The following is a 25974-nucleotide window of genomic DNA, read 5'->3' as shown; positions in this document are numbered from 1 at the left end:
ATGTCTCCCTATCTCTACAAACCAGTGAAGTGTTTGAGCTTTTTATTTAGGGGTGGCCAAACTTGTTCTCTTGAAGTATACACTGCTCCTGGCCAGTCAACCGAAACAGAAACAGAGGGAAGAAATAAGGACATGTGGTAGCATGAAAAGGGTCTGTGGATATTAGATTAGGATAGCAGCAGTGTTATAGCACGTATGTGTATGAGTATACAGTTGGCCCTCTGTTTTCGCGGGGGATCCGTTCCAGATTCCCCTGCGTGAAAACAGAGGTTTGCGTCTATTCAACCCTCATAGGCTTGAAGGGGGTACGTCCCCATGTGTGTGGCTTTTGCGTGTGCGCCATTGGAAATAGCAGAGGTCACCCCTCCACAGATATTCGAGGGCGCGAATCCCAGATACACAAGTTAGGAGGGGTGATTGTGACTATGAATTTACTGTCATAGCTTTCTCGGATGAATCCTGGTAACTGCAATTTGGTGAAGATACTGAATTTTTTTTGTTACACTGGTTAGTACTTTTTCCGTTACACTTTGTTAGGATCCTTATGGAATGATAGCATCCAGAATACAATGACTATAAAACAAGTTTAAGCCTACAGTGTGTAGATGTGTCAAAGATAATATTATATGAAGGCGATTTACCATATTGGGATTGCTCTTCAGAATATCAGATTTTGGTTTGAGGTAATAAGTCGGCGGCACTGCATTCTCATCTCTGCAATACCACTCTTCCAAAATCCTTGTTTCCAGTTTTGCCTCAACAGCAGCATCCAGAATCATTTCAAATTCTGATGATTCCACTTCTCCTGGTATTCGCATACTTCCATATTTTTCTCCCAAAAGGCCCTGTGTATGTGGCAAGAGAGAGCACAGTTTAATAATAATGCTAAATACATAGTTAGTGATGGTTTGGTTCCTAGTTTTGGAATGTCTGACTGGCTATGAAGGTGTACATGATTAATCTATTAAATAAAATCCACAATTATTCAAGAATTATTGGAACCAATACTGGGACCAGCTGCAATTTCATATATACTTACATGAAAGTAATCTATACAAATCAAGTAATCTGACTAAACTTGCATAGGCGCAGGCTGCTTGCTTACAAGACCATGATACAGTGGGTCCTTGTTATACGCGGGGGATCCGTTCCGGACCCCCCCGCGTATAACAAAATCCGCGTATGCTCAAGTCCCATTTGTCCCAATGGCGGTGCGCGTGCACACGCGCCGCCATTGGGACAAAAGTTCCTTCTCCCTCCCCTCCCTCTCTTTCCTCCTCCCTTCCCTTCCCTCCCTGCCTCCCTCCCTTCCCTTCCCCTTACTTACCTTCTTGGCGCAGCGGCTTGGCCTCCGCCGCCACCGGGGAAGCCGGGTGGCAGCGGCGGCGGTGGAGGCAAAGCCTCGGCTTCCTTGCCGCCGCCGTGAAAGGGCGCGATGGCGGTGCTGGAGGCCTCTTGGCCCCCAACAGCACCACCACCGGGCCTTTGCCACAGCGGCGGCGAGGGAGGAGGGCTGCCGCGCCGGAGGCCTTTAAGGCCTCCCGCGCCGGCATCCGGCCTCCTCCAGGCCGTCGCCGCTGCGGAAGGGGCGGGTGTCAGTGCTGGAGGCCAAGAGGCCCCAGCACCGATACCTGGCCCTTCCGTGGCTGCGGAGGCCTGGAGGAGGCCGGGTGTGGGTGCTGGAGGCCTCGCAGGCCTCTGCTGCTGCTGCCCTCTGCGCCTCCTCTTCCTCACCTCCGCGCCCAAAAAAAGGCCTCTTGGCCTCCAGCACCGACACCCGCCCCTTCTGCAGCGGCAGCGGCCTGGAGGAGGCCGGATGCTGGCGCGGGAGGCCTTAAAGGCCTCCGGCGCGGCAGCTCTCCTCCCTCGCCGCCGCTGTGGCAAAGGCCCGGTGGTGGTGCTGTTGGGGGCCAAGAGGCCTCCAGCACCGCCATCGCGCCCTTTCACGGCGGTGGCAAGGAAGCCGAGCTTCCCCCGCAGCGGTGGCGGCGGAGGCCAAGCCGCTGCACCGAGAAGGTAAGTGAGGGGAAGGGAAGGGAGGGAGGCGAGGAGGGAAGGGAAGGGAGGGAGGAGAAGGAAATTGTCCCCAATGGCGGCACGCGTGCCATTGGGGACAATTTCCCGATTTGCCTTCTGCGGATGCTCAAATCCGCGGATGGCAAATCCGTGTATAAGGAGAGCCGACTGTAATTTACTCAAGAGTATGTGTTATTGATTGCAGAAGAAACCTGAGTCTAAGTAAATATGTATTGGGCATTGGATTGCATACCTGACGGTGCTGCATTAAAAAAGAAAAGTAGAATGTAGCCAAAAAACCCTGCTTTTTAGTGCCAAGATGTATCATTCTCTCTCATCCCCTTGTAAACTCTTGCCAACTTAGAACTGGACTGCAATCAACAACATATTAGGCCCATCAGACACAAGATATAACTGTCTCTTTGCAATATTTAAATATGTTGTCCAAGGCAGCCAGCTGTGGCTCTTGAGCTGGACACAGCTTGTTGCCACTAAGAAGAAGCAGAAACTGAGAAGAAAAATGAGCCAGGGGGGTTAGAGACACGGCAGCATGGAAGGCAATTAGACAAGTCAAATAGCCTACGTATATATACTACAAATTTATGCCAGTTTTTAATGTTTTTTAAAAATATAAATATTTCCCCACTCCATGCAGTGAACAGCCCTGGCAATGAAAATAACATTGATAGTTAGTGATATGCTAAAAAGATGCCACAGAAACTGCATAGCAGTGGTCAGACCTAGTCAGCATTTAATAAAGAATTTGTCATTCTTTTTTTGTGTGTGTGTGGTATTACAAATGGATGCCTAGAAGCCAAAATACACCTATGTCCCCTCAACTACCCACTAAGCAGCACTTTCTGACAAGGGCATCAAAACGAAAATAGTTTTCCTGGGTGCTAATTTTGCAGCCTTATTTTAAAAGTATATCTATATTTTTGTAAAGTTAATTAGGTATATATGACATAACACTCAGAGTGTTTTGAACTATTGGTAGAGAATGCGAAAAATGGCATTAGGCAGATGTTATTCAGAATGGACAATGTCAACAATTAAGTATGCATAGGAGATTTATCATTTAAATGCGCTATTTTACCGAAATATTTAAAAAATCCATCCAAAATACATACATAAATGGAGATATTTAATGAGTGTGCTTTCCTAAGAGTACTCAGATCTTTTATAGATGAAAGTACCTAGTTCTTTGGATGACTAATTTAATGGCCCTTCTTGGACAAGATTTACATTTTTATAGCATTTCAATCATGGAGAATTTTTGTTTAAATTAGTTCACTCCTTCAACTAAAATGTACTTCAGGCAAGAGGGTTTCATCTACTTTTCACTGTTTGGTACAACCACACATTCTAAGAAATATGATGTGTTACATCATTCTTAAACATCGACAAAGGTATTTGGGGTGGGAGAAATGAGCATTATAGTTAAAACAAGTTGATAATTTATGGCAAGAAAAGATTAACTCCATGGGATTAGGCAAGGAAGACTTACAAACATGGTTTTGTTTTAATTCTGTTCCTTCTTATGCTATGGAATGGTGGCAAAAAGCAACATTTGCAGACATAAAACCTTAAACATCACACAGAACAATTCTATACATGTTTACTAACAAAGTCCTACTATGTTCATTGGGGCTGGGTTTCTAACATAGCTCCTAGCATAATCATAACTGTGAGAAACAAACTCTTCTTTCTTGCTTGCTAAAGGAGCAAAATATTTGAGGAACCATCACTGGATGCATATTAGAAAAATCTTCAGGAATTGAATTTTCAGTCTGCTTAGAGACACAGATCCAGGCAAGTCATGCGAGGTGGGCCCCATGGACTTCAATGAGCAAAGCCAATAATAACTAAATCTATATATTGATAAGCAGTTACATTTAAAATGCACTACTAATTACAACTAATTAGAAGAATGACTTCCTGAGGATTTTTGTACAGTGCCAGCTTGTCCTCTGGACATACTGGCCTTAAATTATTTAAAATGTTAAAAAGTTATGTTGGGCAAATGGACAATTATTCTAAGTAATTAAAACTTAATTATTGAGGAGAATTGAAACAAGAATACAGGTGGAATCTAAGAAGCCTTCTGTTATGAGGGCATTACTGTTTTGGAAGGATGAGGGTGCTGGTCAAAAGCATAATGCAATCTGCAAATATTGAGGAATCAGATTCCTAATTTATCAAGATAACAGAAGATTTCTTTTCTCTGGCTTCCATTAGCTCATTATTAATAAAAGCAATCAGTGGCAAAAGGAAAGTGCAGAATGACTGAGGGGGAAGCAGAAAGGACAAAAGGAGAAACCAAAGGCTGGCTGTCCCCAATTGACCAGGATGATGGTCCCAAACAGGCTGCCAGCAGGAACAGATTAAATACACTGCCTTAGGCGGCCTCAAACTGGCTTCCAGATGCATCAGGGGTATATTTCATTTAAATGCCATGCCTCCAAAGTGGCCAGAAGCTGCTCCATTTGGCCCATTTGTTTTGGCCCTTGGTCTCCACAGTAAAAGCAGCCATAAATGTTTCCATACACAGAGTGAGAACAGAATTGAACAGATTTAAAATATCCCAGTACAATGGGACTTGCACCTGCATAATCACATACAGGACTGAACTGCAAGTGTTTTTACATCTGACAATTAGTTTCTCCAATGTATTCCTAAATAGTCTTTTTGAAGCTGTATGTACATAATTATTGTTTGCTACATTTTTATTCTACCCTTCTTTCAGGAAATGCAGAGTGTGTGCTCTGGGTCTGATCTATAACTACTACTCTATAATAATGTATAATAACTGCTTCATTTTTTAAAAAATCAGTCTGTTAACCTGGCATGTGGCACAATCCTAAATATGTTTACTCCGATATAAGATCTTCTACATTCAGTGTGTCAAGACTGTATATGGCCTCAATCTTAGTGTCTCGTGAACAGAAGGATCCTAATTTTGGGCTGCCACCACCAACAAGCCAAAATTTGTTTTCACAACTCAATTCAGTGATGTCTAAGTAGCTCTAAGGCCCACCATGAGACAAGGATAAAATCCTATCCTCTTTCAAACAGTGAGATATTTTGGGTTTTCTCAGTTACTACTGAAACTAATGCAAGGTTCAGGAGTTTCCTCAATTTTTGCCCTCCCCTGAGAGAAAAGCAGGAGATATTGCTAGAGGAAATGAGTTAGCAAGCGTATTTGTGGCCCCCTGTCTTTATATCCCAGAATGGAAAATCTGTTATGGTGCAAGGATGGCACCAATCTATATCCCTAGTTAACATCATTAGCACTGAGATGTCCATGCTGATGGTCTGTGGCTCAAAGAGCCCCTTACCAACAAAGCTAATCTATAACTGAAGATACTGCCCAGTAATGTTAGTGCCATGAGGGGTCTGGTTGGCACCACTTTTTGTTTTGTTTTGTTCCTGGTACCACTCCCTGCAAAATGGTGTGTGATGGCAATTTTGTATAGAAATGAGACAAGATGCTATTTGGCTCTGACTCATTACAGGTTATTCCTCCAAATGCAATGCTTGACACCTAAACATTGGTGCCATCCACATGCAGAATGAATATGGTCTGTACAATCTAATTGGACAAAAATGAATTACATTGAATAAGATGACATGGAACAGCAAGTTGAAGACCATAGATTAGTATGGGATCTTCAGAAGCAAACAACAAAGTCTGTCTAGTGAATCAAAATAGAAGTGAACAAAGGGATTTTAAAAATAGATGTACACAACATGGTGCCTGTACATTGTACATTGGTTGAAATAAATAAATGAGATGGCACTCAAGGGAGAGCTCAAAGAAAAAGGGTCTGATGAACATCCTTAAAGCTAAAAGAACTGATGAGTACTTATGATGTTCACAGAAGGGTGTAAAGCAACCTCAAACAAGCTATGGTTTAGATATCCTCATTTCTCTGGCAGAATTTTTTATCTAAAAACTATACTCACATTAAATACTATGGAATCCACTTAATGCCAATGGTTAGTTTGGCTCATAAATAATATCTTTCTCTTTTAAAATGACCATAAAAGTAGCATGTTATATTTCACCACTAGATGGCAACCTCTAGACCAAAGGTTTTTTTTTTTTTTAAAAAAAGAGATATTTAAAATATGGAAGAAAATTACTATACATAATTATTTACAAGCTGTTAGACATAAGAATGTCTAACAGTTGTTATGAAAATAGTTATACATTTTTAATTTTGATCTTAGCAACTGAGTTATTGATGTGAAAAAGAACCAAGTTTCCTTTTTGAATAATTCTGTTATATTTTTATTCCATTCTTCTCCAGTAAGATCAGGAAAGTATACATGGCCCTGTTTAATTTCTGAGATGCCTTTAAATAAGAGGAAGTAACAATTCCACCTTCTGAGCTTCATAGCTGGGCAGGGACTGAATACAGATCCTAGTCAGACATGCCATCCCCTAGAAGAGCACACTACTTTAAACAATGTCATACTCTCCACCTCCAACATTTCACAGATGAAAACCGAGACATATGTGTTCAAGCAACATTAGAGTGCGGTCTAGATGGCAAAAATTATTAACGGGGAAGAACAGAAAAGTTAGGAAAGGCAATAGCAGATTGCTTTTGCTTGAGCCTACTGGAAATGGCAAGATTCCTCCCTTCTTTTTTCTCTTCTGCTGAGTTAATGGCATGTAAACTACTTTCAAACTTTGAATTTAGTTTTCAGCAACTGAAGTAAGCTGAGGTTGTGGCTACCTTAATTGAGTCTATCCATATGTAATGTGGTCTTCCTTTTTCCCATTATACCGGAGGTCATTTTCCCATTGCTTTCTACCTTGCTAAGCATCATTGTCTTTTCTAGTAACTCACGTCTTTTCATATGTGCAAGATACAAATTTCAGTTTAGTTGCTGGCTTCCAGGGAGAGCTGAGGCCGGATTTGCTCTAGCACCCATTTATTTATCTTTTCAGCAGTTCAAGGATTTACAGAACTCTCCCCCAGCATACAGTCAGCCCTCCATAGCCATGGTTTACTTATCCACAAATTCAACCATCCATGGCTTGAAAAAAGTTCAAATATATATATAAATTTCAAAAAGCCAATCTTGATCTTGTCATTTCATAAAAGGGATACCATTTTACTGCATCACTGCATTTAATGAAACCGGAGCATCCGTGAGGGGTCTTGGAACCAAACCCCAGTGGATACCAAGGGCCCGCTGTATGTCAAAGTGTGCCTATTAACAATCAGAATATGAATGACATTGTTGGGGTCTCTGCTTTAAACCACTAGCTATACCTAGTGAGTTAAGTAGAGCCAGCCAATTGTTGTTTGGGCCACAGATGCTACCAGAGATTCTAGGAGCAGCACTGAGTCTAGAAAACTCTACATGGTATGAATCTTTTAAGGAATATGTGACTGTCCAGAACAGAGTGAGTCACTGAGTTCTGCATCATCAGCTCTCATACCCTCCAACTGTCCTCATTTGGCAAAGAGAATACCAAATAATCCTCTGTCAATCCACTTTTTCAGATGCCTTTTAAAATATTCCAGTTTCTCTCTTTGTCCTCCACTTGCTTCAACTGCTGCAAACTGAGTTCAAGGTATAAATGTAGTTTGTACTCAACTCAGTGAGGGGAGAGAAGAGGAAGGGTTGGAATCCTGCTCTTCCCAATAGGTTCAAGCAAAAGCAAATGGCTGCAGCCTATTTTCCCTCATTATTAATTTCTGCCATCTTGATCACATTCTGATGTCACTTGGTCACATGTGCGCAGTTTTCATCTATGAAATGGTGGAACATATGAGTTTTCTCTCACACAGAGTTTAATATTACTTATGCTTGTTAAAATGTTTCAACATTGACACTTCTGAATATACAGTACAAAGTTAAATTTTCTGTGATGATAATACGTAGATAAATTTCTCTTTTCAGGGGGAAACATACAGGAACTCTTGTTAGCTAAAGAGATATAAGGCTGAATAATAACCTGAGGAATTAAATAGACTTCTCCTATCTGCTCTCCTTTTTATGATCACAACCTGTACAACTTGCTTTTGATTTAAAAAAAAACCTACTGTATTTTCTGGCATATAAGACTACTTTTTAACCCAAGAAAATTTCTCAAAAGTTGGGAGTCGTCTTATATGCCGGGTGTCATCTTATAGGGCAGACTGGAGAATCTGCGGTCGCCGCGTATGGTGGGGGGAGCTCAAAAACAGCTGTGGGCACATCCCCGCTGTATGCGGCGATCATATGAAAACAGCTACTGCTCTGATAGTCTTGGAGATAGGGAGGGCTGGGCAGGCAGGGAGAGCTGACCAGTCCAAGCAGGCTTTGTATACAACAAGGTTTCCTGCTAAATACCTGCATGTCATAAGCATTTGAATTAAAATTACCATATTGAAATCAAATCTGATGTTTTTTTAATTTTTATTTGGTATGAGTTGGAAGAGGGGTAGTCTTTTACGGTGAGTATATTCCAAACTCTATATTCTAACTGGAAAAGTTGGGGGTCGTCTTATACGCCGGAAAATACGGGTAGCATAAATGTTTCCAGGAATTCTTTGTAAGTTCTGATATGTCTCTAAAATAATGGCAGCTCCCCAATACTATGCTACTTTCGTCTAAATTGTTAAAGAAATACCTTCCATCATTTCCAAATTCTTCTCTGGTATACAGGAAGCCCTGGTTTATCAGAACGGTCAGGGACTGGAACACTGTCAGAGACTGGATTTGTTTGAAAAGCAGAACCCTTGTAGGGAACAAGAGGGGATTGCAGTGGCTTGCTTGGGACTGCCGGTGTGTGCAGCATGCAAAGTCTCTCATTCTACCCACAACTTTCTTTACCAGAAGTTAATGTATGTGTGGTCGATGCCAAACAAGCCTCCATAAGCAAGAAGAACTAACTAAACACTAGATTCCTCATTGGATTAATGGAATTTGTCTGTTCTTAATTTGCAAGCACTGAAAGAGTGAGCTGTCAGATAATGAGTCATCAAAAGGCGACTTGTACTACATAATAGGGCCATGGAGAAATGAAAGCCTGCACAGAACGGTATTAATTGCTTATCAGAGTCCCTGGACCATGAGAATACTTGCAAATCTTTCTCTATTTTCTCTGTATGCTTTTTAAGGAAAGCTACTTGTTGCTTAAAACCTTATCTGAGATGCCAATTAACAGAGCTAAAAGGGGGAAAATACATCCACAAAACAGAGACTGTTCTATAGACTTCTCAGTATGGATGCCTTTGTTACTATTCCTTTAGCAACCACTGTAATTCAGTCTGCACATTGAAAACTAACCATTTCAAAATCCAAAACATGATTGGAAAATTGTTAGAAATGAGCTACTCTTCAGCTCTTGTGAGTGTAATACACTCACAAGAGCATGGCTTTGGCCTACATATTACAGAAGTTGCCAGAAACTGACAAAAACAATTTCTGCATTTTCCTGCAATGTCTGAAAGTATAGGAAAAAATTGTGATGTCACACAAACATCTCAGTGCTTCCCTTTAGTGCCTTCTCCACTTCCTTCCCAACTTCTCTTCCATCTCCTTCCTCTCTCTTTGCCTTTTTATTCGTCTTTTTCTTCCTCAGCTTTGTATCTCCTTTACCTACTCTCCACCATCTCTTCCCTTGAACTCCCCACAATTCATGTACTGCTGCTTTTGGAGCTTCCTTGTTGCAAGCACAAGAAACAATGCCATTCTAAATCTGTGCACCTTTTAAGAACTGACCCCTATCTTTTAAAATTAACTACTCCATGTAGAGTTACAATAGTTGAAGCTTGTTATTCCTGGTAAGGCTTACAGAAAATATTACCACCACCACCCCTCCCAGTGCAGGAACTTACCATTCAGTTATTGATTCAGTGGGTTTACTTTTGTTTGTGCAAATAATTGGATTTAAGCTAATGGATCCCTCTGGTTAAGTACAATTTATTTTGATTGTCAGTGGCTCAAGTAGCAGTCAGGAAAGGGGTTTTCTTTAGCTTTATTATCTATGATTCTACCATCTTGGAAGATGCTGCAAGGGCTGACCTCCTGTCATGCAGGAACATACAATTACAGCAGTCCTGAAAGATGCCTACCTGCCCATTCAACCTTTGCTTAAAGATCTCCAAAGAAGGTTTTTGTCCTCACAGTCCTCTGAGGCTGTCTTTTATACTGTTGAACAGTTCTTATAGTCAAGACGTTCTCCCTAATGTTTAGATGGAAAACCTTTTCTTGCAATTTGGTTTGTGTTATATTCTCTGGAGCAACAGAAATCAAGATGGCTCCATGTCATCACTTCAGATATTTAAAGATGACAGTCATGTCATTTCTCAGGCATCTTCAAGCTAAACATTCAACTCCCCCTAAGTCATTCCCCATAAGCCTTAGTTTCCAAACCTTGCACAGCAGATGCTCTGTGACTGAGCTGTTTTCACTACTAACATCTGTTCATTTATTCCAGAAACGCTTTTGCACTAATCTGGCATAGCGCAATGGCTGAGAAAGTTTGATGTTCCAGTGTCAACAGAGCAAAAGGGCCCCAGTACGTACCCAAAAATACAAAAGGCATATAGAAATCAAACTTTTCCATCATATTCATGTTTCTAATCTGATGAGATAACTAAATGGCTTTCCACAGCTGCTGATCCTGACCTGTAATATGCAATATGGACCACATGATGATTGTGATAACAACAAAAATATATAATATGTGATAATAGGTTATATAAAATAATAAACAACATTTTCAGAATCAAGATCAGAACACAAAAATGTAAGAATTTTTAGGAGGTATTTTGTTAATTGTATGCTCAGGGGGGAAGACCTAACTACACTATAGATTCTAAGTTAATCAGGTAAAGCATTATTTTTATACCCACAACAAAACATGGACCTGCAGATGTTTTCAGGCAATCTTCTAATAGCCTCATACGGGTTTTCTGGAGCTCTGGGCTATCCCATTCTTCTGGTTCTACTCCCCAATACAGATCGATAACCTGGAAAATCCATAAAACAGCATTATTGTTAATGTGCCTTTATAATAACATACCAATATACAACAATGTAGACAACAGCATAGCGATCTTGGCCAGAATGTTGTTGGAGTGCTCAGTGGCATCACTAACTATGGTATCACCTGGTGTGGGAAGAGCCTGCCTGCGCATTTCTGCTCCCCTAGTTCCCAGGCTTTCTCCCTGCCTGGGGATGAAGCAGCCAGCAATGGTGTGTGTGACCCTCTCTTGCTCCTTTCTTCTCAGGCATTCTCCTTGGTGAAAAAGCTCAGGACAGCAAGCAAGGGTGCATACCCCCTCCTGCTCCTCTGCTCCTGGGCTTTCTCCCTGGAGGAGAAGCCCAGGCATGAAACAGCTAGCAAGGGAGATGCACACTGTACTATCATCTCTTCAACCCTCAGGGCGGCTTGTGTGGGTGAAGGAGAGACCACCAAAAGAAAGGGCAGCGGGGGTTGCAGCATCATGGGCTGGGACATCTACCTTGGTCCAGGCCTTGGAGGTAGAGAGGAACTGCTGGACCTCTTACCCTTTCCCTCCACCACTCCCTTCTCCTTCTGTGTCATGTCTTTTTAGGCAGTGAAGAGATTTTAGGACAGGTGTTATTCAGTCACTCCTAGTTTTTCCGGCGACCAGCCTCGCTGCGATATTTTGCACTAGCTGAAGTTTCCAGACTAGGCACAAGGGTAGGCCCAGGTAGAGCGCATTACAGAATTCGAATCGTGTAGTTACCAGTGCATGTACTACAGTTTCTAGGTTCTTTACTTCCAGGAAAGGGCACAGCTGGCATATCTCATAGCAGCCCACAGTAACAATTATTATGTATATTAGGTATTAGGTTTAAGTATTAGATGCCATATGCACTATACATACATCTGTTGTAGTACACAAGTCAGAGATCTTGCACTGGTGGAATCAACACTTTTGAATCGACAAAGTCTGAGCATGATTTGTGTAGTAAGCGTGAAACAGCCCTTATGTTAATATCAATATTATACCTGTTAATATTTGCGTCTTTGGGGTTATGTGTCTGTGGGCATTTGTTTCTTCTCAACAGAAACAATCATGACTAAGTAGTGATCTTGAATATGGAACAGTTACTTTGATTTACTCATCTATAACCATTTTATATTCATGATTGCTGTCACAATTGTGACACTATTACCATGATCATAACTCCCCCAAACCAACTTTACTGGTCATCAGCTGCATGGGAAGAAGGAGGTTCATTTTATCAAAGCATGGGTGAATGATGTTTCCATCAGGTTTAAGGGGGTCTTGACCAGGAGAGATTATGTAATTAAGTACATTTAACTAAGTATCTGATGTTGGATTCCAACCAATATTGTTTAGTACTTTCTGCTCTTCACTTTATGGGAGGAATAATGGAAATGGGGGTGGCAACAGGGAACATGGTGGGTGGGGAATGCCAGCCTCTCCTTGAATTGTAGAGATCCAGATTTATTCCCTGTACACAATCCAAGTTGCCATTGAATCTTCCAATTCTGATTGATAACAATGAGGGCAATCATCTTTTAAAATAAATACAGCTAAATATTCTTATTATTCCACTTCTTTTGTGGAGGAAACGGTTCTTTTCTACATTTTCCATTCTCCATACATAAAAAGTGTCTGTTCTGAGCTATACTCAAGTAGGCGTATCTTGGGGATGAAGCCTATATGGGTCAAGAGAGTATAGAACCACAGAGCTAATTTTGATAGGTCCAAGGGTAAAGCCATGAATTTGAGGAAAGGGCCCATTTACATGTAAAGTTTGGCACTTTTTGGCAGGTCCAGGAGCAACAACGCATCTTCATATCTGTCCAGCTGTCTAATGGTACTGCTAAAGAAAGTGCCTAATAGGTGAAAATGGCCATGCCCCCTTATTTTTCCAGCAGCTGACCTCTAAGTAAAAAAATGGGGTGAGGGGGAATGAAAGACCTAGCTGAAAATTGTTACTATTTCTTCCAGAATATTCAAGCTAGTATAGCAGGCTCATATACTCTGAATACAACTCGTATTCTTGCTCCTTAATATGTTGTGTTTTTGGAAGCAATAGTGCCGATGAATCTAAAATGACAGATGGCTTGCTTTTGAGAGTTTCTTTTGTGCCTACAGTTCCAATCTGAATAATGTTAATAAGATGCAAGGTAGTGTGTGTGGGGAAAAGCTGCTATGTTTATTTAAAGAGATTAAGTGATACAATGTGGTTTCACTTCATATTTTAATTCAAATGGATAGGTGATATATTCCTGCAAGGCATTACTGCAAGTTATAAGACTGAGTGAAGTAATTTTGGTTACTATATTTGGGATGGTACCAGATCACGTTCCTCCACACCTCACACTTGCAAATTCTTGTAGTTAATCTATACATTAGGGCCCCAGAATGGGATCAGCCGAAAAGTCTTTGTAACATGAAATGAGATGTACAGTAAGTGCATGGGGAAAGGGATAGTATTGAGGGGCAGCATGAATAAAGTAGATATATGGAAATATGAGGTAAAGTAGACATCATGCAGAATGCTGTGGGAAGAGATATGGTAGCTGATATAGTCATTTTATTATTTATTTGATGACAACAATGTCCTGTGAGAAAAGAAGAGCAGTACCACATAAATGCTTCAGTCAGTTCTGTGTTCCAAGTGCCTCTGGTAAACCTCTCCTCTGTCATTCATGTTACTTTATCTATATACACTTCAGAAGGCAGCCCCATTGCACATAGAATATAGTATAACTCAGTTTCCTGCCACAGTGCAGCACCACCAGTATATAAACTCACACAGGGAGACCATAACTCTGACAATGTGACATGCAGCATGGGTCTGGGCTGAGTCTTTCTGGACTGATACTATGAATATTAACAGCAGCCATGGGGGCACCTCAGTGATGCAAATAGGGGGAAAAGGCACCCTGAACAAGAAGGAACTTGAGCAAATGGCTGATAATACTCTGATTAGAAACTAGCAGGCACTTTGCCTTCAAATTTTAGACATATGCACCCAACCCCAATTTTAGGGTTGTAGGACAGAACACCCCACAAAAATACACAAAAGGAAGAGGAGCAATTGCCACAATGTATAACTGCTGTATCCAGGGCAGGACATGAGATCAGGCAAATCTACTAGGGGCTACATTAACCTCCAGGGGATAATAGTTGCACCCCCACAACACCTGCTTCTAAACAACAACAACAACAACACATAATTTTTGTCCCCCAAACACTTTTTAGGAGGCATGGGGGCATTTTCACCAAGTCCTTTGGACTTGGTGTCATTGTAGGCCCAGGAGAGGCATATTTGAACAACAGACAAGACAGAGGTGCTTACTGTCAAGGGTCCTAATCCGGGGTTGGAGTTGTGTCAACCAGTCCTGGATGGAGTTACATGACTCCTGAAAGACTGTGTTCCCAGTCTGGGAATGATCCTGAATCTGTCTTTCCAAATGTCAGTTCAGATAAATGCAACAGTCAGGAGTGCTTATTATCAGCTTTGCCTGATACGCCAGCTGCACCTCTTCCTAGACTTAGAAGACTTAAAAATGGTATTGCATGCACTGGTAACCTCAAGCCTAGAACCTTGTAGTGCATTCTGTGCTACCTATATACCAAGTTTGGAAACCTCAGTCATCACACCCTATCACACCAATATTAAAATCACTCCACTGGCTGCCAGTTAGTTTCCAGGCAAAATGCATATTGCTTATTACCTTTAAAACCCTACATGGTTTGGGTCCAGTTACTCCCTGATTGCCTCCGTCTATATAATCTGCCTCATACACTCAGGTCCTCTGGCGCACATTTTTACTTCAAGAGCTAGGCTGGCAACTGTCTCCTAGAGGACATTTTCATCAGCTGCCCCTAGCTTGTGGAATGACCTGCTTAGAGAGATTTGATAGCTAAGAACACTATCTGAATTTAAAACAGCATTAAAGACCTATCTCTGGTGGCAGGCCTATTCAGTCAATTTTAAACTCTGGATTTTAATTTAAATTAGTATGTTTTTAATTTTATGCTTCATTGTCATAGTTATTATTGGGAACAGGGAATGACCTGTTTATCAGTAGCATAGATATGCCACCTATTTGTAGGAGTGTTTCCTCTACAGATAGTATCTACTGGGACAGTCAGTATTTATAACTTCTGTTTGGAAATCAATATGATGTTTCACACTACTATTAAGCACTGCTCTAGTTTCTGAAGGGCTAGTGTGGTGTAATGGTTTGGCCATTGGATTAGGACACTGGGTGACCAGGGATTGAATCTGGGCTCAGGCATGGAAACACACTGAATGACTGTGGGCAAATCACACTCTCTCAGCTTCAGAGGATAGCAATGGCAAACCCCCACTGAAGGAACTTGCCAAGAAAACCTATGATAAAAAACCTATGACTGCCACAAGGTCACCATAAGTCAAAAATGACTTGAAGGTAAACAACAACAACAACAACAACAACCTTCTGAGTCCAGAAATGCAAGAATGTCTGAGAGCCTGCAGAGATGGGTGGTGCATTCAAACTTTATAAGATTGCCAGAACAGTAAAGCAAACAACATATGTCTCTCTGTTGTTTGTATTTTACATTTCCATTTATAGGAGAAACCCCTAATCTTAATATTAAATTTAAGAAATGAACAATAACTCTCTTTGGACATTTATTTAACATCAGCCATTCAATGACCTTTAAAAACCAACTTGCAAAAGAAAAGCATGGCCTTCAGCAGAAGTTGGCATACTGCTGTCCCAGTTCTGGTTTTCATGTGCCAAGTATAATCACATCATTACAATTCAATATTTTTGGACACTGGACTGAAATAATTTGATGCCTGATTTGTTATGCGCACATACTATTGTATAAAACAAGACACTTTAGTCTCACTTAATTTTTTTACTGCTATTTGTTAAAAGTCATGCAAAGCTGATGTTTTTGTGTCATAGTGCTACAATGCAGAAGCCAATAGAAGCAGAGAAGCATTTGATTCAAGATAATCCATCCCTTAGGGATGATGATCTGAATGTTTTATGTCCTCAAACCAATGACAGGATAGAAGCTGTTTTCAAGCATACAGAGACACCAGACAGGCAATAAAATAGTCAAAGGTATTATAGCACAAATTGCAAGCAAACATGGCCCCCCAAAGAGATAAAATATATAGATGTTTTATGCCAGTGCTGGAAGGTATGAAGCCAACACATGTGTAATTTAGAGTGCCCTGTGTAAGATTATAGCATAGATGTTGTGGGAATATCATGAAGCTGGTAGAATGGTGATAATTAATGGAATACAGTTGTCGCTAGACATAAAATCTACTGAGCAGGCTGCACTGCCAATCCCATTGCTCTGTATGTTAAAGAGGACACTGAGTGTAATAAATGAGAAGATTTAGAAGGAACACATTCATTCATTAATTATTGTGATTAGAAATGTCAGGACAGAAAATAATATAGTACAGGGGACAAAGTATTTTCTTCCTCTGAGAGTGATCTTGAGGATGAGAAAGAAATCAAGGGAGCAAGCAGAAGAGAAAGAGTGATGTTAATGCATGATTCCAAATACTGTTAAACAAATTGGGTAAAAGTACATTCATATTATGACAGGGGCAAAAAAAATCTACATATAATACATAATTGTGTCTTGGAACAGATAGTCATTAAGTCAACAGAAGGGAGGAAAACCCCAGGCAATCCACTAATTCAATTGACATTATTGCTGCATCAATCATCTGTCCTGCCTGTGGCTACAGTGAGGAACCCCAACCCCTTTTCCAAGTACTGAGCTGGGGAATGTCCCTGACCTCATGCTGCACTTTGGCTGATTGCCTCTGTAGCACACTGGCAGTACAAAGATCTTCTCTTCCATTTCTGAGCTTGGAGTTGGTGAGATGAATAGATGAGAAATAGCTGTATTATTGTGATATGCTTTAAACTCACTCTGGGCAACAACCTTCAGAACTCAGCCTGATGTGAGAGGTAAGAACTGATCTGGTCCTCTGAGCTAGCCAACAGCCAGCCAAAATATGTGATGTCTAGGATCAGGTTGTAGATATAATTGTGGCCAAAGTGGGGATACAAATCAAATTAAGAATATGAGAACAGATGTGCTGGATCTGACCAAAAGCCTATATAGTCCAGCATTTCATTACCCAACGGCCAGCTTCTATGGAGGTTCACAAACAGGGGCCTGTTCACACTACAGAATTACAGTGCAATTTTTCCACTTTAACTGCCATGGTCCCATCCTATGGAATCTTGAGACTGGTGGTCTGGTGAGGCAATAGAGAGCTCTGCTTGAGAATGCTAAATGCCCCTCTCTAAAGTGCAAATCCCAGGATTCCACAGGACAGAACCATGGCAGCAAAGTGGAATAATTGCACTATAGTTCTTTAGTGTGAATAGGCCACAGGATATAAAAGCTCTCCTGGTCCTGTTTCTCAAGAACATACTGATACTGGAGATAATATATAATCAAGATGGCACTCTCCATCTGATGTCTCCATGTCATGCAGTTTTATATACCTTTGTCATGTTTCTCTTTACTTGACTTTTTTTTTCTAAACTCCATCCCCTTCATTATTTTAAGAATTCTTTTCTGCATCTTCACAACGTTCCTTTTGAGGTGCAGTGATCAGTATTTTGCTAACATTGCAAGGATAGTCCTGCCAAAGAGTTATATAAAGACCTCACATATTCAACATGCATGTGAGTGCAGAATGGCACTAGGAAATAGAATTTGGACATATTTAATTTTAAAAATATGGTATCTTGAGAATGAGGAGATTATTTAAAAACAAACTGAACAGCAGTGGCATCCCTGTGTTTTGTATTAGCTGGTACGGGGGGGGGGGGGGGGCAGCAGGAGTGCTGGAATATGACTCTGGAGACCAGGGTTCAAATCCTTGTTTGGCCATGGAAGCCCAGTGCATGACCTTGAGTAAGTCACATTCTCTCAGCCTCAGAGGAAGGCAAGGAAACTCTCCTCTGAACAAATTCTATCCAGAAAGCCCTGAGATAGGTTTATCTTAGAATTACCGTAAGTCAGAAATTACTTGAAGGCACACAACAACAACAACAACAACAACAACAAAAACAACAACAACATGAATGCCAAGATCTGGTCCCTTCTGTCCCATGAGTCCAATGGTAAAAATAGAGAAGTGTAGAAATCAAAGCATGTCTCTGACTTTTTGTAATGCTTGTTCCAGCTTGTCTGGAAAGCACCTGGAAAAATGAAATGAACCTATCAACTATGAGCAATAAATAGCTTTTTTGAAATCACCAAACATTGAGAAATTCTAGAAAGAATTATGCTCCAAGTGTCAGTTACTTGGTATTTTTAGAAGCGAAAGAGAACAATCTGGCTTCAAGCCAGAGACTAGAAGACCAACAGCTTGTTTCACCTTGCATTACCAGTGTAAGCTGTGCTCTGTGTTTAAATGCCTGTTAATAAGTCACCTCTTTGTTCTGGCATTCTCCAACTGATATCCTTCTCTACCATTTCCCTTCACTTCTCTTGTGTCTCCAGTCTCTTACTTAGACAGTAAGCCCAAGGGCAAAGCCTGCATCTTTATCTTGTTTTATGTACAGTGTCTTAGATACTGCTGACATTATTCCAACAGCAACAGATTGGCATATAAAACACACAGACAGTCCAGGGAAACCACATACTATTTGACTTCTCTTTGTACAATTTTGCATTTCGTGTTTTTGAAACTATTCATGCAGTAACGGGAAAGAAATATCTGACTGGTCACATTCATGACCTAATTTTAGAAAATGTAAACAAAATGGCTAGTTGTTGCATGTGCCTTGTCAGCTGCCCTGAGGAGGCTTTCCTGAATATTCAAGCTTATGTCAATGCTCAGGCTTTGTTCAAAACCACAGTCAAACCTCTACTTGTGAATCTAGGCAGGGGAATCTTCTAAGACTGCATCTGGGCAATAGTTTTCCTTGTCATTTAAGATGGCCAAAGGGTTGGGTTCCATGCTTATACTGTAGTAGTGAACAAAGAGAAATTCACATTTTACTTTTATTGATGTTGTTGTGTGCCTTCAAGTCATTTCTGACTTATGGTGGCCTTGTGTTATTTTGAGATGGCCTAAGGGCTATTCAATAAACATCGATTGATTGATTCTGGTGGCCCTAAGGTGACCCTATCATGGGGCTTTCTTGGCATGTTTCTTCAGAGGGGGTTTGCCATTGCCATCCTCTGAGAGAGTAACTTGACCAATGGGTTTCCATGCCTGAATGGGGATTTGAACTCTCTTCTTCAGAGTTGTAGTCCAACACTTAAACAACTACACTACATTGGCTCTGGTACTTTAGGGAGATGTAATAAAGTCCTAATATTTCTTTCTCACAGAAAAGCACACTTGGAAGGGGCAGTGTGTATTGGAAAACTGACAGATGGGGAAATGTTCTTAATCCTTCACTTACCAATAGCTCTTAGTGAAAATCGACCATTCGTGACGCTTTTAATCCCTAACCAGTGTGTGTTTGGATCAGTATGTTCCTTATAAACCTTTGGTTTTGAGCCCTACAGGAACAAAAACATTTGGGGAAGGTATTTCAGTAGAAGAACAACTGATGAGGGAAGGATTCAGCAATAGGTTCCTTGTTGTTGTTATCAGGTCTGCTTTTGTCTACTTTGACTTATGACTAGAAATGTAAAATTTCTGGAAATTTTAAAGCAATGGGGAAAAAAACCCTTATTTTTTTTCTAGTTTTTCCCCTCCAGAAATGGAAATGGAAATTTTTGGAAAAATTGAAAAAAAAAATGCAACATTAGCACTTTTTGCAGATGGAAAGTCATTCTCTCACTTTAGGAACTAAAATATGACTATATTCAGTTTTATCTGGCATAAAATTATCACACCTGGTATATTAAAATAAAGTGTATTCAAACAATTATTATAAATGGAATTTACTTTAATTTTTAAATTTGTAACAAATGCAGTAATATATGAACACCTTGTCTTAAAGATTTTAATCATCATGTTAAAATAAAACATTCCATACTCAATTCTCTTCCTTTTTTCAATGTTTCCCCTTTTTTTTGGAAATCAAAAACAAAAAAGGCTTCAGGAAAAAAATGGGGGAAAAGTTGCTTCTCAAGATTTTTCCATCCCCCCCCCCCCCCCGGGACTTCATATTTCTACTTATGATAACCCTTCCTGACAAGATTTATTCAGAGGAGGTTTGTCATAGTCTTCTTTTCAGGCTGGGAGAGTGTTACAGTAACTGTGCAAGTTCACCCAGTAGGTTTCTATGGCTGAGTAGGGAGTCAAACTCTGGTGTCTCACTACTACATTTGAATGACAACACCATGTTGGCTATCTGTGGTCCTCCTATCATTTTTTAAAAAAATTCCTTTGGAAGAGAAAAGTGATCTTCAGAATAAGAGAACTGCAAAAAGATTGAATTAAAGAAGCTTCCAGATGGACAGTTCCTGAAGCTACCAATCAAAAGCCATTGTATGGTTCTTCCATCTTCCTCTCCCAGACAGATTTCGTGTATTAAAAAAAAGACAGAAATTGGGTGAAATTACAAAAGTATTATAAATGGAAGATTTTGCCATGTGCCCATCCCTTGACCCACATTCCTTTTTGAGGCAGGGCGACAGCACAATAAAAAAAGGCAAAGTCTCTAAGCATCCTGGTTTACACCTGCAGGAAATCTAGGGCAGCTACTCATGCCTGAGCTGACTTCTTCAGGAAAGGAGTATGAAGAATAAGACAAACAGAGGTGACAAGAGATAACAAACTATTGACATTTGTTTTTTTAAAAAAGAATTACCAAAGAGTCTTCCACACAGCATGAATATAGCAGCATGATAATACTTTAACTGCCATGGCAGCAGTTTTCCTATGGAAAACTACAAATCGCAGGATTCCATTGGATGTTGCCATGCCAATTAAAGTGGAATTATAGTATTATAACTATGTATCTATTATTATTATTATTATTATTATTATTATTATTATTATTATTCCTTTATTTATAAAGCGCTGTAAATTTTCACAGCGCTGTACATGCAATCTTTTTAATTGGATGGTTCCCTGCCCTCAGGCTTACAATCTAGAAAGACATGACACAAAAGGAGAAGGGAGTGGTGGTGGGGAAGGGGCCTTTCTAGTAATTTTATAATGTGAATGGATGGGCTGTCAAATGGGGAATTGCTGACATTCTAAGAAGAGTATGTAAAGTGTCTCTGAAACTGACCTCTGTGCCTGAGGAATGGAAAGCAGGGGATGCAGTTCAATATTATTATACAAAATGTTCAGGAAATTACAGGCCTGTTAGCTTAGTGACAGTTAGTTTATTGTATAATGAAATGTCTGATAAAAACATTCTTAAAGATAAATTCATTGTTAAATTATAAAACATATAGATGTTAATGTTGTGGTGAATAAAGATCAACATAGCTTCTACAAACATAAGTCCTGTCTTTCTGATCGTACAAAGTACGTGAACAGGAGTAATCTAGTAGTCACTATATAGTGGGACTTTCTGAACCTACTGAAGAGAAACTATATACTGTATACTACATACTACCTCTAGAATAAGAGTTTGTATGCTTCTGATATCACTGACTGGGACATAACCTGCTGACTTCTTAAACACATTTGATTGAACACCGTGGGAAACACGATGCTGAACTAAATATGAGGCTTTTGATATGATTCATATGGGATCTTTTTATGTTCTTTGTTAATCTGCTAGGCCAGGAGTAGTAGATACTGCTGGGCTACAGTGCCCATCACCATCAGTCAACAAGACCAATGTTCAGGAATGACAAAAGATATGGTACAGCAACATCTGGAAGGCAAGAAACCTCTCCAGTTTACATATTAGGATTATTTTTATTGGTAAGTAGCTCTACACTAAATTGAGAACAATGGCACCCATTCCAAGGTGAAAGTCCCATTTACAAATGGGAGCAAACAACACCCAAGTGATATCATGAACATACCAGAATTTTAGTACTGATCCTTGCTTTAGCAATTGAATCAATTTTTAAATTCAGGATGGTTAAAGACGAGCTAGGAAAGCAAGCTGAGGGAATTATCCTGACTCAGAACATTGCTTTCTCTAGGCTAGTAATGTCAAGTCTAACTGGCAGCAGGTCTCCAGGAATTCAGGTAGGAATCTTTTCCCATCGCAACCTGGAGATTCTGGGTATTATCTGGTAGTTTTTCACCAAGTATTAGCCAGGCTTGATCCTGTTTAGCTTTCAAAATTAGATGAGTTCAGGTGCACTGAAAGTGGTGTGGTGGTATATTAAACTAATATTCAAGTTTTTGATGTCTATAGAAATCTGAAGCAAGTGTTGATATCTGGAACACAGTCTGTACATACAGCAGCAGGAAGCACATTCTCTTTTCCTATCAAAGCCAAACTATTAATAAACTGTGATACAGTTGGCCCTCTATATCCACAATTTCTTTATCTAAATACCTGTAATAATAATAAATAATAAAAGCTTTATATCCCACTTCTCTATTACAAGGACAACTGAAGCGGCTTACAGTAAAAATACTGAACAATATACTATATATAATATTCCAACCTGCCCCTCCCCCTTAAAACAACAATTAAACACATTGCAATTAAAATAATCTATTAAAAATCCATTAAATTATCAAACTAGGTGATAGGTTACAAGGAACACGATGGGGTGAGTAGCTTCAATTTATGGCTGGGTTTTTTCTATTCAGGAAAGGCCTGCCAGAAGAGATCCATCTTGACAGCTCCTTTGAAGCTGTCTAAACTGGTAATCTGACGGATCTCCTCCAGCAGGCCATTCCACAATCTGGGAGTGGTTGAAGAGAAGGTCCTCTGGGAAGTTGCAGTCAGTCTGGTCTTTATAGGCTGCAATAAATTCTTCCAAAGGATCTGCGTGTGCAGGGTGGATTATACAGAAGAAGGCGATCCCGTAAATAGATTGGACCCAAGCCATGTAGGGCTTTAAGGTCATAACCAGCACCTTGTACTGCACCCAGAAATCAACAGGCAGACACTGGAGTGATTTCAAGATAGGTGTTATATGGTCACTCCTAGTTTTTCCAGTGACCAGCCTGGCTGCCATATACTGTGCTAACTGAAGTTTCTGGACTAGGCACAAGGGTAGCCCCATGCAGAGTGCATTACAGAAGTCGAGTTGTGAAGTTACCAGTGCATGTACTACAGTTTCCAGGTCCCTCAATTCCAGGAAAGGGCGCAGCTGACTATCGCATTTACCTGATTAGTCATCTGGACTGAAGGGTCTAGGAGCTATCTATGGATTCAACCATCTATAGTTTGAAAATATTGTGTGTGTGTGCGCGCGCGTGTGTGTGTGTATAAAACACATTCCAGAAAGCAAACCTTGATTTTCCCATTTTACATAAGGAACACCATTTTACTATGTATTTCATGTGACTTGAACATCCATGGATTTTGGTATTCATGGTTGGCCTTGGTACCAAACCTTAGAGGATACCAAGGGCCCACTGTATTATACTGCCACAACATCCATTTGTAGGTATATGAGTAACAGCTTTCTTAAGAGAGAAAAAATATTTATATTAATATAAACTGATTGGTAGCGTGAAAACACCCAGATGAAATCTCGTGAAATGGGATCCATCATCATACAATCACAGTTCCCATTAATCCATGAAAACACATACTCTATCTTACTGGCTGGTTCTTACTCATTTACATTTCGCAATATACTAAGTAACTACTGTATGCAATGTAAACCTAGTGCATACTGCCCCCACTGCTTTGGCCTTTCATAAATTACTGTTGTGGACATCAAAAAAGTGCAGGGATGCATCAGTATAAGGAGGCATGGAATTGTAAGTAAAGATCAGTACACACTGGCATGTCTAAAGTTAATAGTCAGCCAAGAAAATGGCAGAAATGAAGGAGAAAAGGACTAGAGGAAGCCTAGGTCAATTCCTCTCACATGGATAGCTGTTACTGCATGAGAACAGATCATGCCCTTAAAAAAAATCTGTACATAATGACACCTCAGGATGAGATCTCACACATCTACACTGTAGAAATAATGCAGTTTGACATGACTTTAACTGCCATGGCTCCATCCTACAGAATCCTGGGAGTTAAAGTTTTATGAGGCACTAGCACTCTTTGGCAGAGAAGACTAAAGAAGGCTTGTAAAACTACAAATGCCATGATTCCATGGGATAGAGCTGCAGCATTTAAAGTGGTGCCAAACTGCATTGTTTCTACAATGTATATTCAGCCTTTAGTGTTATAACACTATTGTATAAAGAGTGTTTAAAGGGACATATGAGCATTAAAATTTAAACATTTAATGAAGAAAATTCTACCTGAAATTCCATCCCATAGTTTTCCCTGCAGAATTCCCGAAGCTTAGGATACACATGTTCCCGTAATGCACTTCTTTCTGCTACTGTATCTGTATGTAAGAGAGAAAAAAATTGTTAACAATTCTTGTGACAACTCTGTATTTAAGCAATGTAGTTTTATGTATGAAGGAAACATAATTTTAGAGGCTGTGAGCACAAATGTAATGCAGCAATCTGGATTCTATGCTCTAGGGAGTAACTTGTTGAGCTGAAATGCTTATTGTGACATTTACCAATATTAAAGTTAATATTCCAACCTTGTTCTGTTCTGCATAAGACTGCTAGCACTCCCCTCCTCAATATTAGTGATTCTTCTGAAACATTACTACCCAAAGTGGTGGCCCATGGACTGGGGCTGGTCCTTAAACTATTAGCTGTTGGGCTATGATGAAAGAAACAACTGTAGGTAATAGACACAAATATGCTGCTGATCCCTGGCATGTTGGGGGGAAAAATACCTGTCCACATAAAATAGCTTGAGATTCTAGAAAAAGCTCACTTGAATTATTAAAGGTCACTTGAACTACAAAAAGGGCACTTGGACAATTAAAAGCTAGCAGCAGTCTAACTTTTAAGGGCTCCAGTTATGGTATAACATTGTGATAATTCAACATCATATTTTAAGTCTGCTCTTGGAAATGTAATCTATAAGTAGAAACAGAAGGATAAATCCATTCAGACTACTGGGCACAATGGTACTTTCTCCCCCTTAACTTCACTGCAGCACAGAGAGTTTTCTAACTCTTCATAGATAGTTTTGAAGGTATACATAGAGGGCTGTAATGGAGAAGGGAGATCACCCCCCATTCCACAGGAGTCTGCTGCTCCACCACAGGAAATCTACAACTGGCTCCTTAACCTAACCTTCAAGTACTATTAATGATCATGCATAAATAACATTGAACAAGAATTCAACAATTTAGGGTGTGATTTTAAACATCAGCAAATGTGTAACATATTTTTTTAAAACACTCAAAGTAGCTGAGAAAGAACTGTGATGGGCCCTCATGGGCATCCCTCATGATGTCATTCCACATCATAGCAGAAAAGGCTCTGCCCTTGGTGCATTTTTAGTTTTTATTTGTTTCTTCTTGAAATACATTTGTATAATTTTGGTAATCCAGACCTAAAGTGTGGGTGAAATGAGCTGGACATTCCATCTCTCTTGTGTTATTATTGCAGTCTCATTTGTCCAAAGAGCCCAAGACAGCATATATGATCCCACACTTTTATTCTCATCACAGCCCTATGCGACAGGTTCAACTGAGAATGATTCGCCCAAGGTCACCATTTACATTCCACGGTTGAGAAATCTGAATGATGAAAATCAGTCCATAAAAATACAAAATGCTGTTTCCTGTGCAGAAAATGTTGTTTTCTGTGCAAAATAACCCTGTGAATTTTGTGCAGAATAAATCTTGGAATAGTCTTTGAAAACTATACAGTTTAAGACTTTCTCAGAGTAATAAGAAAAAGATGCGCAGAAATATTATTTTCTGTGCAGAAAATGCTGTCAGAGAAAATCTGTTTTGTGCACAAGAACAGTTTTTGAGGCCTTGGAACTGAACCTGAATAACCTTTTTGTTCAGTTAT

The 25974-nt window shown here is 40.1% G+C and overlaps 1 protein-coding gene across 2 annotated transcripts in view; it reads right to left on the bottom strand.

Annotated features, from left to right (window-relative positions):
• The window catches only part of NWD2 (NACHT and WD repeat domain containing 2), a 66550-nt gene that overhangs the window by 10012 nt on the left and 30564 nt on the right, over positions 1-25974 (bottom strand). The window contains exons 2-4 of one of the 2 annotated variants that reach the window (XM_089525074.1): positions 24343-24431; positions 10881-10997; positions 642-845 (exon numbers count right to left, since the gene is read on the bottom strand). In XM_089525074.1, the coding sequence (XP_089381200.1) occupies positions 642-845; positions 10881-10997; positions 24343-24431 (410 nt within the window). Of the gene's footprint in view, positions 1-641; positions 846-10880; positions 10998-24342; positions 24432-25974 lie in introns of those variants that run through there. The other variant, XM_089525075.1, reaches the window with a different exon arrangement.

The sequence above is a fragment of the Sceloporus occidentalis genome, unplaced genomic scaffold (genome assembly GCF_023333645.1).
Source record: "Sceloporus occidentalis isolate IW3139 unplaced genomic scaffold, rSceOcc1.0.p SCAF_5, whole genome shotgun sequence".
In the NCBI taxonomy this organism is placed as follows: Eukaryota; Metazoa; Chordata; class Lepidosauria; order Squamata; family Phrynosomatidae; genus Sceloporus; species Sceloporus occidentalis.
Note: the sequence above shows the minus strand (reverse complement) of the source record. Positions and strands in the feature narration are given on the sequence as shown.